The sequence below is a fragment of the Saccostrea cucullata genome, unplaced genomic scaffold, assembly GCF_032062105.1.
Source record: "Saccostrea cucullata isolate Sc308-1 unplaced genomic scaffold, CSIRO_AGI_Scuc_v1 ctg239, whole genome shotgun sequence".
Taxonomy (NCBI): Eukaryota; Metazoa; Mollusca; class Bivalvia; order Ostreida; family Ostreidae; genus Saccostrea; species Saccostrea cuccullata.
The window spans coordinates 574,822-592,966 of record NW_026939884.1 but is presented as its reverse complement, the minus strand read 5'-3'; the positions used below and the strand labels follow the sequence as shown (position 1 = coordinate 592,966).

The window sequence follows — 18,145 nt, the reverse complement described above, 5'->3', positions numbered from 1 at the left end:
AAACAAATAATAATTAAGTGACGTAATTCAAAGATATCAATGCAGCACCAAAGTGGTTATTCAAATAATCATGATGAATTAAAATAGTTTTATTCTAACCTCAGAATATTTTCATTATGAAATTTCGTAAAGCGAATAGTATAAGGAATGACCAATCAAAATAACAAAATGGCCCCTAAAACGAAAAAGATGAAAGTGGAAAACGTGGAAGAAGAGAATCAAGACGATGCCTCTGAACCTGTACAAACGATTCCTAAACCAAATATTTCGCGCATAAAAAATAAAATTCTTCGAAATGAAATGTACAAAAAACTCAAAGCTGAGAAAAGGAAGGTAAATTATGGCTTCTTTTTAGACGGAGGCTGTATAACAGCCTCCGTCAGGTCCAGCACAATACCCCGATAAAGGTATATAGCTTGATAAAGCTATATAGCTTTATCAAGGTATTTGAAATACCTTGATCAAGGTATTTTATGTAATGAAAATTCAAAAAAGATCTTAAAAAATTAATTATTGAAAGTCGAGTTCTGAGTTGTTGTCAGTAAATTCACCCATGCATGTAAAGTACTCAAACACAAACAAATCAGTATAAAAACGTGTCGTGTGAGGAGACGTTATTTTATGCTTTCTTTTTGATACCAGAGTGTTTTTCATGCACGAGTAGACACACTGACAAAAACTCAGAACTCGACTTTCAGCAGTCTTCACGAAAACTTTTCAAACTAACTGGCCAGTCGGACCAGTGAACTTTCAAACTTACTGGCCCACCAAAATTTTTACTGGCCCCTTAATTAAATAATAAAATAAATACATTTTCATAACTGTAAATTAATACATGTTTACGTACTTACTTTCGAAATGCCGCCATTTTTCGTCCTTTGTTGCGTTTCGGTAAGTTGTTCGTTGGAATTTTGCACATTTTACTTACTAGTTAATAGTTACTAGCTAGTTCCGGTTGTTACGTAATACATCCATGTTCAAATAGGGTTATCATAATACGATTCAACAACACATGCTTGTTCTTTTTATTTTATATATTAATGAAATTTATGCAAGTAAGTCAGTAAAAATATATATTGACTGTGTATGATTTCAGAATCAACAAGCCTATCGGACTTCTTGAATTTTGATTTTCACTTACCCGACATCAAAATTCACTGGCCTCGGTCTTCGGACCAGTGAGTTTTCGTGAAGACTGATTCAGTATTTAATTTTTAAAGAATTTTTTTGAATTTTCATTACATAAAATACCTTGATCAAGGTATTTTAAATACCTTGATAAAGCTATATAGCTTTATCAAGCTATATACCTTTATCGGGGTATTGTGCTGGACCTGTCCGTATATTGTGAATGTCTTGCCCATGACGTCAAATAATGATGATTCACCAAGCACCATCTATCGGTGGAATTGTTTTCATTACCAGGAGGCGGTCGGTTACTTCATATGAAAGTTTGAAGTCGTCGTGCGTTTCTGTTGAACAGTGCACTCGAGACAATAAACACACTTGTCGGGCATAGTCTAAAGCAAAGACTGCATTACATACATGTATAAACAAACAGTTTTACTTTCTCTATATAAACAGGATTTGTTGTATATGTTTTAAATGACGTGTATATAAATACATTTCCTACGGAAGATGTTTCAAAAATATGATTAAATGTTAATTCATTATTAGACAGAATATTAGGAGATTTTGTTCCAACAGATGATGATAAAGCGTGTTTTACAATATGCCAAGTCTTTTCCCACCAAATCTCACACCAAAACAAGAAAGAGAAGAAATGAAGTGGCGGATCTAGAGGGAGTTTGGGGGTTTTTTTAACATCCTCGGAGAGCGATCGAGGAGCCCCAGTATCTATTGCTTCTTTTATTAAAGTAAAACTATCTCGAGTTAAAGATAAGTTTAAACTTTAGTTTTAATCTTTAATTGTAAAAACTACTTAAAAATTAAACTTCCACTAGCACCAGAATTCGTTTATATCAAACTGAGTGTGGAGACGCAGAGGGCTATGAGTAGTTTGCTTAAAAATGTAGTAATGTAATTGTATTATGTACTGAAGAAAATCCTACAATGTCGCATGCAAATGTTTAATGTCACAGGGATAATTAATTAACAGATAAATATAAGATAATTTAATAACAGATCAAGCATTTTAGTTTCAATGGAATTTTGTGCTTGATTGCTGTTTATAATCTCCATTTTTCATCCCTTTTCTAATTTCTTCATAAAAGGACCAATTGATTGGTTTGCGGCAGATTTTTGACGTTTACGTCAATATGTTTCTAGTGAGTTTTGTAATCTGATAAGGATCGATGAATTAACAATGCATACACAGTATTTTTATCCGTAGGGATATTAAGTTATTTACAGTCTAGTTTAAAATTGTTTATTTTATATGTATATTTTTAGGAAATAACTGAAAATAAATTTACACTTTCTACAAACAGTTTGAGTGTTTGACATACATTCGGCATGCCCATACATTCTAAGAGAGAAACGAACAACTCTGATATTGAGATTAATATGCATCTGTTACGTTTGACCCGATTGGTTACAACCCAAATACTTTTTTATATACAAAATTACATGTATTTCTTATCATTGGTATTCGTGTCAATTTTTTTTTTACCCTATATCATTGGTAAAGTGATTGTTTTAACAGTTACTGAAAAGTAGAAATCATAGTCATATATTTATTTAACTTTTTCTCTACATAATTTGTAATCATGTCTCATTGTTAATGATTGTTTTAAACAGATAAACTGAAAAGGACAATCATTAACAGTGGTATACGAGTAAAGAAAAGCATTTTTGGGTTAAATCTGTCATATGATATAATACTACATTTAATACTTCCTGAAATATTGGTTGTCAAATTTGTCAAGATATATATCTTTGTTATTGTAAGCAATAGTTCTACAAAAACAAAAAGTTGTGAAATATCAAGTCTTATGAAAATTTTTGTTCTGTTAACATAAAGTAAGGAAGCATAATATTTTATTCCACTCAAAAAATTGTGTTCAAGAACATTTATTGCATGTTCATAAAGTTGTATTACTTAGAAAATAATCTATGTTGCTTTCAAGCTATGTCACCCCATTTTTTATCACAAAGGCTTAAGACAAACTGTACTATATTATGTTGTTCATGTCCAATTATCTGGCTGCTTCTTTTTTCCTGTTGGCTCATATCATAACATTTATACAATCAGGCCGAGAAATTTTGATTTTGGTAGCTGATACATCTTTGGTAGAAGATGTCATAATTATGTTAACAGTACATGTAGGTCTCTGTGACCTATGAATAAGATACATTGTATCTTGAAATATGGAAACTCCTGACTGGCAGAAATTTGAAAAAGGGGGGCGACCAGTTTGAGGTCAGGGAAGGGGCCCATAGCCACAATTAAAAACATTCTTTTATTAAATATTGTATATTTTTTGGACTCAAAAGGGAGGGGGCCCGGGACCCCTTCTAAATCCGCCAGTGGGCTCATGACTAGAATAGACTAGACCTACATTCATCAAACCTGGCCTGGGGGACACAAAACTTGGACAAGCTCACTTTTGATCTCAGTCTCGGTTTTCCACTATATATTCCTTAAGGAGAAGTGAGACTGAGATCAAAAGTTACCCATCTAAGTTTTCTGGCACCCCGGCCTGGTCAATTACTGTTTCTTACGTTGAAGGTGTCTCTTATTGAAAGTATTTGATCTAAATAACAGTGACCTTTGATCAAGGTGAAGTTCAAATTTCAAAGATGAAATTATAATATCCCAACAACCTCATGAATACTGGCAAATCCTTTTAACAAATGTTGAATTTGAAAAAACTACACATTATTCCTCATAATATTCTTTACAGCAATGTATAACAAATATTTCTTTTGTGTTCTCTCAAACATGAAGCCTCCGTCTATCAGTACTTTCAGTACTTTGATTTTTAATAGGACCACAGGGGCTTGTGTAGAGAAAATGATTCAGTTTAAAAAATTTGTACCTCGGAGAAAAAACACAAGGGAGGATGCCAGTTTGGATACTACCTCGCTTCTTCAGCTATTTTCTCGCTTAAATTGTTAAACTATATCTACGAGCCAGTTCATATCCCTTAATAAATGTTTTTTCTTGACGGTCTTACTTGCAATTTTAATCTTTCTTTGTTTACATGTAGTCTTGGTCAGTTTCTCTCGTAAACATCCAAAATCGACAACACCTTGGCTTCTGCAGAAAAAGAAAGTATCACATGTGACTTATAAAATATTTTGCCACCCCAGATTCAGTCCAAAATTGAACAAATTTTGGGAAAAGTGGAACCAAAATATTTTCAAACAGAAGAACAAAGAAATGAAATAACAGTCATTGATAAAATGAAAGCATTCGAGTTTACCGATAAAATTTTCAAATATTTTTGTTTGGGTACGACTTTACTTTTACCTTCATTGTAATTGTAAAGTCCTGAGACAAACTGAGCGACACTAAGTCACACGTCATACTTTCGTTTTTAATTAATTAACATTAATTTTCCTGGTAGAATATATTTTTAGTAATTTTACGTTATCATATATTTATTTTATAGGCTAAACTAAAAGAGAAACAGAGAAAGAAAAAAGAGGCAGAGGACATGGGTGAAGAGGTACTTCATTAGTTTCTTATCACATATAATAATGAGAGCTTTTTAAGAGGAGTTGATTTATGTTTATAAAAACAAGCAATACAAAATATTTCTATTTTTCAGTTTCTAAATTTTATGTAGCTAAAATACACATCATTTGATAGACTAAGAATTTTTAAAAATTGATAATTGCAAGTTATTCTTTAAGCAAAATTTTAAATGAGATTGTTGTCTTAATACATTTTTGTGTAATAATTTATAAGGATGCACCAAAGCAAGTGCCCAAAACAATAGAGAGCATGAGAGTCAAGGATGAAACAATGGTTGATCCTGAGGATAAAGAGGTGAGAAGCCAAATATATGATTTGTCAAACTTCTTAACGACATTTATTTTATCAGAGACTTTTTTTTAATATTTGACATTATAAAGAGCTCATGGATATACTGTTACCCTAGTAGAATTCATAGATAATGTAAATAAAATGTTTCGGTGTAAATTTACCCCCAGGTAATGATGGATGAAGCTCAAGATGAAATGGCAACATACTTCAACAGAGAAACATCACCTAAGATTTTAATAACCACCTGTGACAGACCTTGTCTTGTAAGTATATTTTCTAAGTATTAATAAACACCAGTGACCTGTCATAATTCATCTTTTCTAAGTGTATTATTTAAATTTTATATTAAATGCTCAGTTTTATGTTGAAATGATAACTATACAAATGCTAGTTCCTGTTTGAATTGCAAACTTTAAAAATAACTGTTTTTTTTTTTCCAGAGGACAAATAAATTTTGTAAGGAACTGAAATTGACAATTCCAAATTCTGAAATTAAGTATAGAAGAGGTTTGGACCTAAAGAAGGTTATTCCACAAGCCATAGAGAGGGACTTCACAGACATTCTTATTGTGAATGAAGATAGAAAAGAGCCCAGTATCCTTCAAAAATATTTTTTTAAAATTTATGTTCTGCAGAATCATCATTGTTCATGGGGGACCAATGTTTGTGGATTTCGAGGGTCACCCTTACCCACAAATTTACATCCCATCGCATTGAACGTTAGTTTTGTTAACATATTGATTCATTGAACCATTGTATTTACGAGTAAGCCACGAAACTACATCCCCACGAACAGGTAAAATTTTACTTACCCACAAACATTGACCCCCACGAAATAAATGATTCCAAAATATTGAGAAATATAAAATGTAATAAAATGCTTTGATTAAGAAAGAATATTTTTTATTGTTATCTATTTATTTGTTATTTTCTTATTTGAGTATTTGTAGATTATTTATATATGTTGTACAAATTAGATTTTAATAGTTTTACTATGTAAATGAGTTTAAAAGTGAGTGACCTCCCTTGGATTCTTTAACACTCTGTAAGATGGTTTAGTGATAACTCACCTCCCTGAGGGCCCCACTCTCCACTTCAAGCTCAGTAGTGTCAGGCTTACCACAGAAATCAAGGTACAGAAAACATATCACTTCAGGTGGAATCCATTTTCCTCCTTTATTGCTCCTTGTTCTTAGAGTTTCAAAACTGATATTTTTGATTACAGACAAGTTATATTATTTGGTATCATTATTCTTTTATTCAGAGATAAAGCATATATATTCCAGATGATGAAGAAAATTTTGATTAATCTGTGCTTATAATTCTGAATCAAACTTAGAATTTATGCATTTGATTTCCAGACATAGCTTAAACTGATTATCTATAAGCTCTGATGCCTAAATGTTGAGTGGTGATAAGTTTCATTGTCTATAATGTCTATTTTTTATTTTCAAGAGGGTTGGAGAAATGAGTAAACATAAACCAGAACTGATTCTAAATAATTTCAACACCCGCCTTGGTCACTCAGTTGGGAGGGTGTTTGCCTCCTTATTTCCTCATGACCCACAATTCCATGGACGACGAGTGGTCACTCTCCATAATCAAAGAGACTTCATATTCTTTAGGCATCACAGGTTGGTTTTAAATTAATTCTAGGGAAAGTTTAATAATACAGACTACATATACTCATAGTCATTTCTATAAAATTTTAGATTTAACAGTTTACCATTATTATCGCTCCTTTGTTTTGCAGATATGTGTTCAGAAATAATAAGAGGGTTGGATTAAAGGAGCTAGGACCTAGATTTACATTGAAGCTAAGATCATTACAGAAGGGAACATTTGATTCAAAGTTCGGAGAATATGAATGGGTTCACAAGGTAAGTTATGGTCACCTGTAGGAAATTCAAGCAAGGAATATTAACTTTGGCATTAATAGATACTTTTGATTTGCTTTTTATACTTTGATAAATACTTTAATTTTTTAACGATTCAAGTATTGAAAAATTAAGCCATCAGTGTGTTTAATTTCTTAATATCCATATGCTCAAATTTTGATACTTAGTATACAATATTTACCAGGAATCTCTTTAATACTTTTGGTTTTAAAGTCATTGATACTTAACATGCTTACTGTGTTTAAAATTTTTAAGTACCGGTACTCACAGTGTTTCATTTGGTTTCAGAGGAAAGAAATGGACACAAGCAGGAGGAAGTTTTCTTTGTAAAGTGGTTGTTAATATTTTTTGTTCTTTATATAAAAACAACAAAATATTTCATTGTTTTTTATATATATATATATATACACAAAACAAGTAATATTCAATCTGATTATGTTGTCAATCAGAAGCAAGTCACCGACCTATATAAACTTGTTAGTTTATTTACATGACGTCTAGAAGTGAACAAACGGTGGCAGCTATGAGTAACATGGTGCTGTATACTGGGCCTGAGTCCCCATTCTTACTTCCCATTCCCCTTGTGTGGGGCCTCTGTTGTGTTTGACTGTCAATTTTGCCCAGTCCATTTTTGTTATCCAGTGGTTTAGATTCATTGTCCACAGAGCCACCTCCTGATCTGTTAACTGTGGTGGTTGATCTAAGTGTGGTGGTGGTGGATCTGAGAGTTGTGGTGGTGGTGGTTTTCCTTGGCTTCTTTGTTCCTGTGCATATCAAAGAATTTAACATTTTAAACAGGTTTACATACTCTTGGTTGAAGTGTGTTATATAAGCGTTTTGGATTTTGTCATTTTAATGACGTAAGCAAAATGAAATTAGAATTTAAATGAGTATCCCCACACAGCCCTCTCAAAGTGTCCCACCCTGTTGCAAAATGTAAAAGAATTGGCATACAACAAATTCAGAAAAATTCTTGCAGTTAATGTGCTAAAATGAAAGTTGTTTTATTTAAGATGAAATAAAAATGCCTTATTATTAACAACAATAAGAAAAGATGTATTAATTTGTATAAAATGATCGTTATACAAATGTTTAAAAGAATAGAAAATAAAATAATCCCACAGATACCAATTTATTTTGCAGAGGCCTGAAAATTCATTTTACTGGTATTTGGCTTGATTGTCAATGATAGATCTATTTTTTAGACTATCCAACTTTTTAGAATTTGCTTTAAGCACTCTGATTGAAATTTTTAATAAAATATTTGTAAAATTTCTGATTGCCACTAGGTAATTCATTGTACGGCTTACTTCTTGTTAGAACTGCTGTGGTGGTGGTAGGACAAGCTCTATGTACCACATCCTGACATACGCCTGTAGACCCACCTGGAATGGAATTGTAATGAGCCGCATAACAAACTATTACATAAACCATATTTGAAGATGTATTAAATACATGTGTATATATTAAAAACTTTGAAAAATGAACTAACCCACAGGTTCCTTTCTTTTAACTCCAAGACCACAAGCTGTATTTATTATGTCGGTGTAATCTCCAAAGTCTTGTTCTTTGTATCTCATAGAATAGAAACTGGATAAGAAGACCACATACTTATTCCCGACTGATATCTCACTCATAAAACACAAACCACCCTCTTCTTCCTCTGCAAGGAAATACAAATGGTACGTCAAATAGATGTGTTCGAATAGTCTTTACAATTAATTCTATTATAAGCTCTTCCAATCAATTGATTTTTAAACTTACCCACCCCTGTGATGTTGAGAGAGCCAGGAATATCTGCCCTACTGTCTTTGAGAACACAGTCTACCTCCATTGAATAAACCCCATCGCGTACTTTGGATTTGATAGTACCCGAGACAATGACGTCAGAGTATTGGATCTTGTCGTTCAGAGTTACGGGCCCTGGGTTAGAGCAGCTGGAGACTCCACCAATCAGAACGAGAAGAAGAATCACGTGTCGGAAAAGATGCCATGACATGGTTCTTTTATACACTAAAAGTTCAAATTTCTTGAATTGGTAAGAAAATATTTGTATATAAAAAAAAAATATTTTCAATATTCGATTTTTTTTAGACTATGCGATAATGTCTAATAAAGATCTAAACTTGTGTTTGTTTTCATATGCAACTGATTTAATTCCGATTACGTGATATCAAATATAATGAAAGTTTTTGGAGCAAAAGGCAATTTTCGGAGGCTAAAATTCTTTTACGCCGATATCTTACGATTGTTGAAGCACACAATTTATGAAAATATGACACTCAATGTGATGAAAACTGCTCGTACTTGGCTCAGTTACATTTAATTCTTTTATAAAAAATAAATTTAAAATAATTAGTTTATATTCATACAAAATACCTATACACGTACGTTTCTCCTAAAAAAAAGCACCTTGGTCACTCCAACCCTAGGATACAAAACATTTTCTCCACAATGCGATAAGAGTGGAGCCATTTCTCATTGCTTTCAGGCTTTTGTCCTCGCCTCTATGAATTTATATTTTGTCTTTATTTAAAGTTGTCTCCCTTCCTCGGGAGGTCGCCGGTAGCTTTATCAAGTATTACTTTGTTAAGGACCAATAACGGGTGCTAAGTAAATTCTTTTGTGGAGTAGTAGATTAATGACTACATTAACGATAGCTAAAGGCGTTCTTTATTACCACAGGGTTAATCTAACTGAAACTCTTGGGCAGTAATTAATCAAATAAGACAGATTCTAGTAATCGTACGTCCAGGATTAACAATGTACATTACCTGGTGTATTCTTCGTTTGCAAATATCTTTTTCTTTGTGGTATTGACACATCTTTGATAGCGGTGCCATTTTTACATTGCAAAGGAAAATAAGCATCGGGGCGTAGGAGAGGGGTGGGGGTTTACATCGAAATGGTTAATCAAATGCTGATGAATGATCAGAGGAAACAACCCTCCCCACCTCCCGATGTAAATCCTCGTTCAATTTTTTGATCCATTTCTAAGTAACTGTGAGGTCCACCTGGACCGAAACGCATACTGCTAGACTTCCAGTTGATGCTGGATCGGACCTACGTACATTTACGGTATTGTTAAAAAGTCTACAGCAAGCCCATTGTCAAGCACCCAAACATCCTGCTTGCGAATTGGAATGTACATAACCAAAACAATTTCAGACCTACTTATAGATAACATTCGTCGAGGTTAGCTATGTAATTTTGATTGCTTAATTTAAGTATCAGGTGTTAATTCATTTTCTATCCTACAGAATTTGGTTGAAATTGGTTCAATAGTTTAATTAAGAGAAGATTCTTTATAGTTTTCGAAGTTATGGGAAATGCAGTTATGTGAAAACATGGTGTTGTTTTCCTTGTTTTTGTTGTTTTAACACAAATAGGTCGACTTAAAATAATGTGCAAGTGCGACAGCCCGAAAATACATACAGCTAGAAATAACCCTGCTTGCAGTAGTTATTGGCCTAAAAAATATGGTGGTCATTTATAATTTAAATAGATTAGTTTCATCAGATTATGGAGCAATAATCTTTACAGATCCTCCATTGCCCAATCTGTATCTATATATGTGTATTTGAATTTTTTAACATTTGTTTACAAGTAACTGATGTCATATGTTTAAAGTTCTACTAACCTGATGAATACAACTTTTTAATTAAGCACATGAAACTTTGCAAAATTTATCAACATCAAATGAATATATAATACACTGTATTCAAATGACTTACAATTTGGAAGCCTAAATTATACCAGAGATCTGCTGCTTTAACTCCTGCACATATGTCTGTATTTTTTTTTAAGTCTGCAAGTCTTTTATCTTATTTTACACAATTTTATTTGAAAACAAGTCAAACAAGTTGAATCTATTCATTTAATATACAGTATTTGAAAGATAACGGGATTTGTATATTTATTTAACGCTGCAAACGCGACCATATATTTTGATATCGTTTTTAAAATAGTTATTGCGTACTGTTCATTTTTTTCACGACCGAAATTTGAGATTAATCACCAAAGTTACAAAAAAAACTTTAATGTGGGTAGTGGTAAAACTCAGAGGACATCTTTAAATGCCCAAAACCTAGAAACCAAAACACCAAAATCCTAAATCCAATGGAAAGGTGGAGGGGGTCACAGCTTTTTAAAAATATATATCACTATGATTGTATATTGCCAAAGATATCTTTTCCGTATCCATACGACCATGTGTAAAAACAAGATGTGTTTGTGAAATACTGATGGCCCCGTATGGCAGCTTATGGCGAGGGTTGAATTTTCTCAAAGACATGTCAAAATCAAGGTCAAGGTCAAAAGTGTTGGTACCAAAAGGAAGATCTTGTTACAAGGAATACACCTGTGAAATATGAAAGCCCCAGTTCTAACTGTTAAAAGTTATAGCCAATGTTTAAGTTTTTAAAAAGTGGTTCAAACTCTTAGGTCAAGGTCAAAAATATTTATACCCACTGAAAGATCTTGTCACAATGAATACACTTGTGAAGTTTTGAAAGCCTTAATTCCAATTGTTCAGAATTTATGGTCAAGGTCAAAGGTCAAGAGGTCAAACTTGGTGGTACCCAAAGAAGGTCTTTTCAGAAGGAATACACCTGTGAAATATGAAAGCCACAACACCACCCACTCAAACGTTATGGGCAAGGTTATAGATTTTGCATACAAACAGACAGACAGAAGACAGACAGACGGACAGGGAAAAAAAACAATATACCCCCGTAACTTCGTTTACGGGAACATAAAAATAAAAGTTGAAAAAAACTTATGGGTTATTTTCCTATAATTTCTATCCCGCTGATCTCGGCTACAAAATACGCATATGATCCATATCTCGGACTAGAGTCATAATGGCCCTGCTATTCGTAATCAGCAGATTTTCTCCATTATATTTTGCGATTTAAAGCTTTGATCCCTGTTGTGACCCCGCCCTAGTCCCAAGGAACACGATTTGAACAAACTTAAGTCCACACAATCTGGGGATGTTTCCGTATATATATGACTATCCATGGCTTTGCTGTTCCTGTATATACGCTTAAAGCAAAACTTTGATTCCCCATAGTGGCCCCTCCTTATACAACATGGGGTCAAGATTTGAAAAAAAAAACTTGTATCTTTAGAACTGAGGATGTCACCTCAATTTTACTTGACTTTGCTGATCTTGAGATTTTTTTCCCTTAAAACAAACATATACTAGTATATCCATAATATATATTTCTATCCTATACTTAAACTTTTATTCCCTAATTGTGGCCAACCTAAATATTCCCAAGAGTTATAGTTTGAACAAACAGGAGTTTTTGTTATGAAACAAATATTCAACTTTTCTGATCCAATGGTTCCTGAGGAGAGTTTTAAAAGATGTCACAAAATTTTCACTTTGTCTTTTTTGTGTTTTTGACAAAATGAACCATATTTTACCCAAAGATCCTCTGTGACAGGTATGTTTGAAAGAACTGCGAACGATAGCATTGTTCTCCCGCCTACCACCAAGTCAATTTTCAAAATTAACATATTCGATGAATTTTTGATATTTTTTTTTTTATAGATAATTATGTGGATTTTCATAAAACAATACTTATTTGGGTAAACAAAGAGATAACTCTAAAATTTTGGTAAAACGTTTTTTTTTTACTATAGAAATCAACGGAAAACGGAAAATATTTTTAAAACATCTTTCACAAATTCATACAAAAGCTTTTTGTGTGACACGGGGGGGGGGCATATGTTTATTGACAAAAACCGACAAAAATGCTTATTTTCCACCAATCCAAAGCGATTTACAACTGAAACATTATATTTTATTGATATATTTTTGTTTTATTTATTTGCCTAAAACATAAGAAAAGATATAAGGAACATTTAATGATATCCAAGACTATTTCAAAATATGGTGATGCCTGAAAGTCCGATTTCAATGGAAAATTTCGTCTACCCCCTTTTTTCAAGAGCTAGAGGTGTGGCTAATTTACTGTTTAGCGCTGGTATTAAGACAATTCATCAATTTCCATTGAACTGTTCTTTATAGTAAACAAAGAATATATTGACAATTTGCCATTTATATTGAATTAAATGGTTGCAAAATGTAGGCGGGAATCAAGAGTTAGCGTGCGTATTTCTTTGCCCAAGTGGTACTTTAGCGTGTAGAGTCGAAATCGTAAAAACTTTACAGACAGATAACAAACAATCGCAAGACAGATTACTTGGCTTTGTCAGTTGTGCTCAGGTGAGTAAAAAAAAGAATTGAAGTTATATGCTATCTGATAAATTGTTCTTCACATTCTAATGGGATTTTTAAAGACTATTTATGGAAATACTCTAACCTAATATGGACTTTAAGCTTTCATATAGAAAATCGAAAGACTATAAATTGTCTTTTAAAAACCCGAGGCCTTCAGTTTTTTTTGGAGATATAAGCTTGAATACCACCACGTTCGATCTGGGTTTGTGTGATTTGGAGATTAGATGAACATATACGAGTTAGATAAATCAAACCAGTGTTTTTTCTCATGGTTCCTAGTCTTTCTATGTGAGAAAATGTCAAGTTTATATATTCTATGAATTTCAGCTGAATTTATAAAAGTGAGTTTAGTCCTTTTGAAAGAGACTTATAAAAACAAGAGGCCCATAGGCCAGACCGCTCACCTGAGTAACTTTGGCCATGCTTTTCTTTAACAGATTTGCCCCCCCCCCTTGAAATACTGATTGTGACCCCATCCTATCCCTAGGGGTAATAAGTTAGACAATATATAACCTACACTATCCAAGAATTCTTCCATTTAGGTTCAGCTTTTCTGGCCCATTGGTTCCTGAGAAGACGATTTTCAAAGATTTTTCTTATTTGTTTCAATATAAAACTTGGATTGCCTATTGTGGCCCCGCCCTACCACTGAGGGTCATGGTTTTAAGAATTTAGAATCTTCACTATATCCTAGGATGATTCCACATAAGTTTCAACTTTTCTGGCCCAGTGATTCTTGAAAAGAAGATTTTAAAGAATGTTTCCTTTATATTTCAAAGTAAAACTTGGATTCCCTATTGTGGCCCCATCCTAACCCCGGGGATCTTGATTTGAGCAATTTATAATCTACACTACCCCAGGATGCCTTATGATAAGTTATACTAGTAAGCTTTTCTGGCCCAGTGGTTTTTGAGATTTTTAATGACCCCACCCTATTTTTGGGTTTTCTTGATTATCCCCCCTTGTAAGGGAACTTGACCCTTCTTTTTACCAATTTAAACTTTCCTTCACCCAATGATGCTTTGTTCAAAGTTTGATTAAAATTGAGAAAAAGTTGAAAATGTGAAAAATGTGAAAAGTTAACAGACGGACGGAGGGATGATGGACAGCGGCTGATGATCAGAAAAGCTCACTTGAGCTTTCGTCTCAAGTGAGCTAAAAATTAATCTTGGCCATTTTTGAATAGAAGAGCTTGGGCTTTCCTATAACAAGTTAGATTTATTGCCCTTGTCCTTGAAGTTTTGACTTGCAGAAACACCATCCTTTTCCACGACCTGCAATACTTTCAAAAACTGGTCATAGTTTAACTTTTTCGAGAGTATGTCTAACTGCAAGGTCAAAGTGCCAAAATTGTTGGTACCCAAGGCAAGGTCTTTTCACAAGAAATATTTATGTGATTTAAAAGAAAAACAAGCAACAACCATTTTAAATTAATAGCTAAGATTAAAGATTGGAAAAATTTTGCAAAAGTAGGTCATACTCCAAAGGTTAGACAAGAGGTCGAATGTGAAGGCACCCAAACAAAAATATTATCACATGCGAAATATGAAACCAATTACTCTTACCAATCGAAAGTTTTGGGTATTTTTTTTTTATTTTGCAGACGGAAGGACAAAACTATTATATGCCCCCAAATCTTCGAGGACGGTGGATGGGGGATAAAAATGCATACCCTTTCCTCTCACAGATATGTAAAGTTAGCTACTAGTAACTGGCTACTAGTAGCTGGCTACGACAAGTGGGTAAAGTTGGCTACTAGTAGCTGGCTACGAGAAGTAAGTAAAGTTAGCTACTAGTAACTGGCTACTGGTAGCTGGCTACAAGATGTAAGTAAAGTTAGCTACTAGTAATTGGCTACGACAAGTAAGTAAAGTTGGCTACTAGTAACTGGCTAATAGTAAATGACTTGAACCTTCTAGTACCTTTCGTTTAAAATTATGCTCCACTCACTTGGTATTATACAAATTGCATATTAATTCAAAGGCAATTGTTACCATTTCTATTCATCATATTTACGAGGATCGCTCAATGCAAAAAAATCATTTAAAAAATAAGAAAAGAACGAAAAGCATTTTAAAAATATTTTTAATTACTCAATTTTTTTTACCTCTGACATTCAAACACGTCTGTAGATGGTAGTATAGAGTGCGCCCATGTTTTTTCTCATTCATATCACCACTCTAACATGTCTTCTTTTTTATATCTGTTTTCAGTGATTGGGAGTTCTGAAATAGAACTTTTCAAATGTGTACAAATAAAATGAAAGGCTTCTAGACAGTGCATAACGATACACCGTGTTGCATTAATTATTGAACGATGCTCGTGAATGCGTGCTTCTTTTTAATGAAAAAATATTACAAAAAACGGACAGTGCATATTTTTTACAAGAATCTATGTATATGATTTCACCAAACTTAAATTATGTTATTATCTAACAAGGTCGTTAATAATATATGGATTGGGATTTCCAGCTCCATCTGCAGAATTGAATGGGGAAGAAATAATGTCAAAATGGCTTGAGTCAGACTGCAATTTGTCAGATACTAATGAAAATGTCTCAACAACACAGAACATCCTGAAAATTATAAACAGCGATGGAACACACTATCCCTTCATATTTGTGTCCCCTGTTTTCACTGAAAGAGGGGTATTTATTTTGGAGAATTCGCCCGTCTGTCCGTGTATTGCTTAATTTTTTTCCAGAAGATGCCTCAAATGGCACAACTTCATAAGGCTTTCACAGGTGCTTGTGGACAGGACATCCCCCCATATACACCCCGGGTCCAAAGATTTTTTATTCATGTTTTTCATAAACTTATCTTTTAATTCACATTTACATTGTATTCCATATGAAAAATCCAAAAAAAATACCGTAGAATTAAAGTCAGATATTAAAAGTCATACCCAGGGTATAATAAAATATTTTATAATACCTTGGGTATGATTTCTTAATAAAAACATTAAAAATCTTTGGACCAGGGGTGTATATTGGGGGGGGGGGGTCCTGTCCACAAGCAGCTGTGATTCCTTTCGAAGGAAGACTACTTCTGATTATATTGAGGCCAAGTTGAAAAATTCCTACATTCTGTCTGTGTTTAACAATTCCAGAGCAAATACAAACAAGCTTTTGAGCTTTTGCAATTAGATTTTAACCACAAAACCTCATGGTCTAAGGAGGATCCCTGTTGATTTTGAGGTCCAAAGGTGAAGATACTTTAAATCAATTATAGATGTATATTGAAAAGAAAACACGTGCTTTCCGGATGGTAACTTTATACGGTTATACCACTATCAAATTGAGATGAAAAGGTCAAAGATCAAGGTAAAAAATCATATAGTACATGTATTGCAAAAATATGGTTTCTAGATGCTAACAGCTTTCAAATGGTTTTCTTTGAGCTTTTTTAAAGAAGCTAGATAGCATAAAATCTAAGTGAGATTCCAATATTTGAGTCAAGAGTTCAAGGTCAGAAATTCCAGTGACCACTGATGATACTATGCTCTTGTATATTTTTGGTAACTTGTAGTTTACAAGACCTCAAATAAGCATTCCGTAGGGAAATAAAAAAGTCAAGTGTCGGTATCTTTGGCACATTTAGATAATAAAAACCACTTAGGTTACAATACTCACATGACTGGTTATGTCATAGATTACCTGTTAACTTAGATTAATTAAGATAAGTTCAGATGTCTACTATATTTTTCTACATCACAAAAGAACACATTAATTTCGGTTTACTTACTTAGTATATTCTAGGTGAGGTATCGGAGACGTACAAGAAATCTTTGAAAGCATATTTTGTGCATTAAGTATGATGAAAACTAAAGAAGATAGTAAGATACGATAAAAATACAAAGAAAATATCATTTTAATAAAAGAATCAAATGAAAAGATTTTAAGTTAATTAGCTGACCTTATAATAGTTCCAGGTCAAAGTTTATGATCACGTGATATATGTATATTACCCTGGCCTGGTTAGTAGACACGATGCTTCAGACTTAACTCAGTAGGGTGGCTTCCTGCGAGTACTTAGCTGTTACATCGACACAGATTACTTGGCACCAATGTATAATCTTTCTAATAGTTACGATTATTCCACAAGTGCCAAATGAAATGCTGACGAAATCATTTCTTTTGTGTATAATCTGAAAGTAAAAGAAATATTTGTTAATAAAGAATCTTTACATCATCCTTGTACTATAGTGAAACTGTATAAACTTTTTACATATCTCTTTTATGTGTGTGTTTACTTTAGAAAACTTTTACTGGAATTATTTAAGGTCCGACAGAGAGTCGTACATTCACGGCTCCCAGTCATAAATACTATACTAGTACATCACGCCTTTGAAATAATTATGGGATGACATTGCAGGTGCACGCTCTACGTTCTGACAACATAGTATTATGTGGGATTTTTTTCTCTTTCTACTGCTTTTGTTCTTTGAAATATTTATTTAGAACATATTTCTTAGGTTTAAACCAATACGAGTAAAGTACAAAATATGAATTCATTTTCCGGGATACGTGACAAGCATCAGGTATTTCGGATAAAAGAATATATAGGGAATTATCCACCACAAAAAATTAATTGCACAGTCAGCGCTCAGCTCTGTATTGAATGGATGCAAAATTAAGCTCTGAGTGTGACAATGCAATAAAGCAGAAAACGAAAGGCAGTCCGAACATGAGTACAAATATGGCGGGAAAAAGAACTCACCGCGGGAGAGCATGTTACACTGTGCTTCACATGCCGGGAGAGCACTTCGTGTTTTATTGATCGGGGTGGCATGTTACATTCATTCAATAAATCATGAATCAATTATTCATTATGCCGTATCAGATGCGCTGAAGTGTTCTGTTTGTTATATACGGTAAATGTTCATTTTAAATTCATTGTCGTGCGATTTTTAACATGTGATATGCGAAGATGGCGGCAGACAATTATCCCATTACTTTTATTGCCTTAAATTAAGGATCCCCTTCCGTTTGAAATACAGGGCTTAATATGATTTGCTTCTAATTTATTCTTAAGTTTTGGT

General features: G+C 33.3%; 2 protein-coding genes across 2 annotated transcripts; one reads left to right on the top strand and one right to left on the bottom strand.

The window, feature by feature from the left end:
- The first annotated feature begins 165 nt into the window (after positions 1-165).
- On the top strand, positions 166-7,229 carry LOC134254207 (ribosome production factor 1-like). The gene is made up of 9 exons (XM_062736756.1): positions 166-333; positions 4,578-4,634; positions 4,877-4,957; positions 5,122-5,217; positions 5,395-5,548; positions 6,005-6,087; positions 6,410-6,588; positions 6,708-6,834; positions 7,141-7,229. The coding sequence occupies exons 1-9, from the start codon at positions 169-171 to the stop codon at positions 7,180-7,182; spliced, it is 984 nt and encodes a 327-aa protein (XP_062592740.1). The 5' UTR covers positions 166-168; the 3' UTR covers positions 7,183-7,229.
- A 43-nt stretch (positions 7,230-7,272) lies between these two features.
- Positions 7,273-8,859, bottom strand: LOC134254189 (uncharacterized). Its single transcript, XM_062736736.1, has 4 exons — positions 8,617-8,859; positions 8,345-8,515; positions 8,163-8,237; positions 7,273-7,616 (listed from the first exon to the last, which is right to left on the bottom strand). Exons 1-4 carry the CDS (start codon positions 8,849-8,851, stop codon positions 7,339-7,341), a joined length of 759 nt encoding a protein of 252 aa, XP_062592720.1. The 5' UTR covers positions 8,852-8,859; the 3' UTR covers positions 7,273-7,338.
- Between the last annotated feature and the right edge of the window lie 9,286 nt (positions 8,860-18,145).

Bases quoted from the DNA above. Each gene is read 5' to 3' on its own strand.
- LOC134254207 (XM_062736756.1), top strand. From the start codon at position 169: ATGGCCCCTAAAACGAAAAAGATGAAAGTGGAAAACGTGGAAGAAGAG. The intron at 5,218-5,394 runs GTAAGTATATTT...TTTTTTTTCCAG, and splicing joins CCTGTGACAGACCTTGTCTT to AGGACAAATAAATTTTGTAA. The intron at 6,835-7,140 runs GTAAGTTATGGT...ATTTGGTTTCAG, and splicing joins AATATGAATGGGTTCACAAG to AGGAAAGAAATGGACACAAG.
- LOC134254189 (XM_062736736.1), bottom strand. From the start codon at position 8,851: ATGTCATGGCATCTTTTCCGACACGTGATTCTTCTTCTCGTTCTGATT. The intron at 8,516-8,616 runs GTAAGTTTAAAA...ATTTCCTTGCAG, and splicing joins TCTCAACATCACAGGGGTGG to AGGAAGAAGAGGGTGGTTTG. The intron at 7,617-8,162 runs GTAAGCCGTACA...TGATATGCACAG, and splicing joins CACAGCAGTTCTAACAAGAA to GAACAAAGAAGCCAAGGAAA.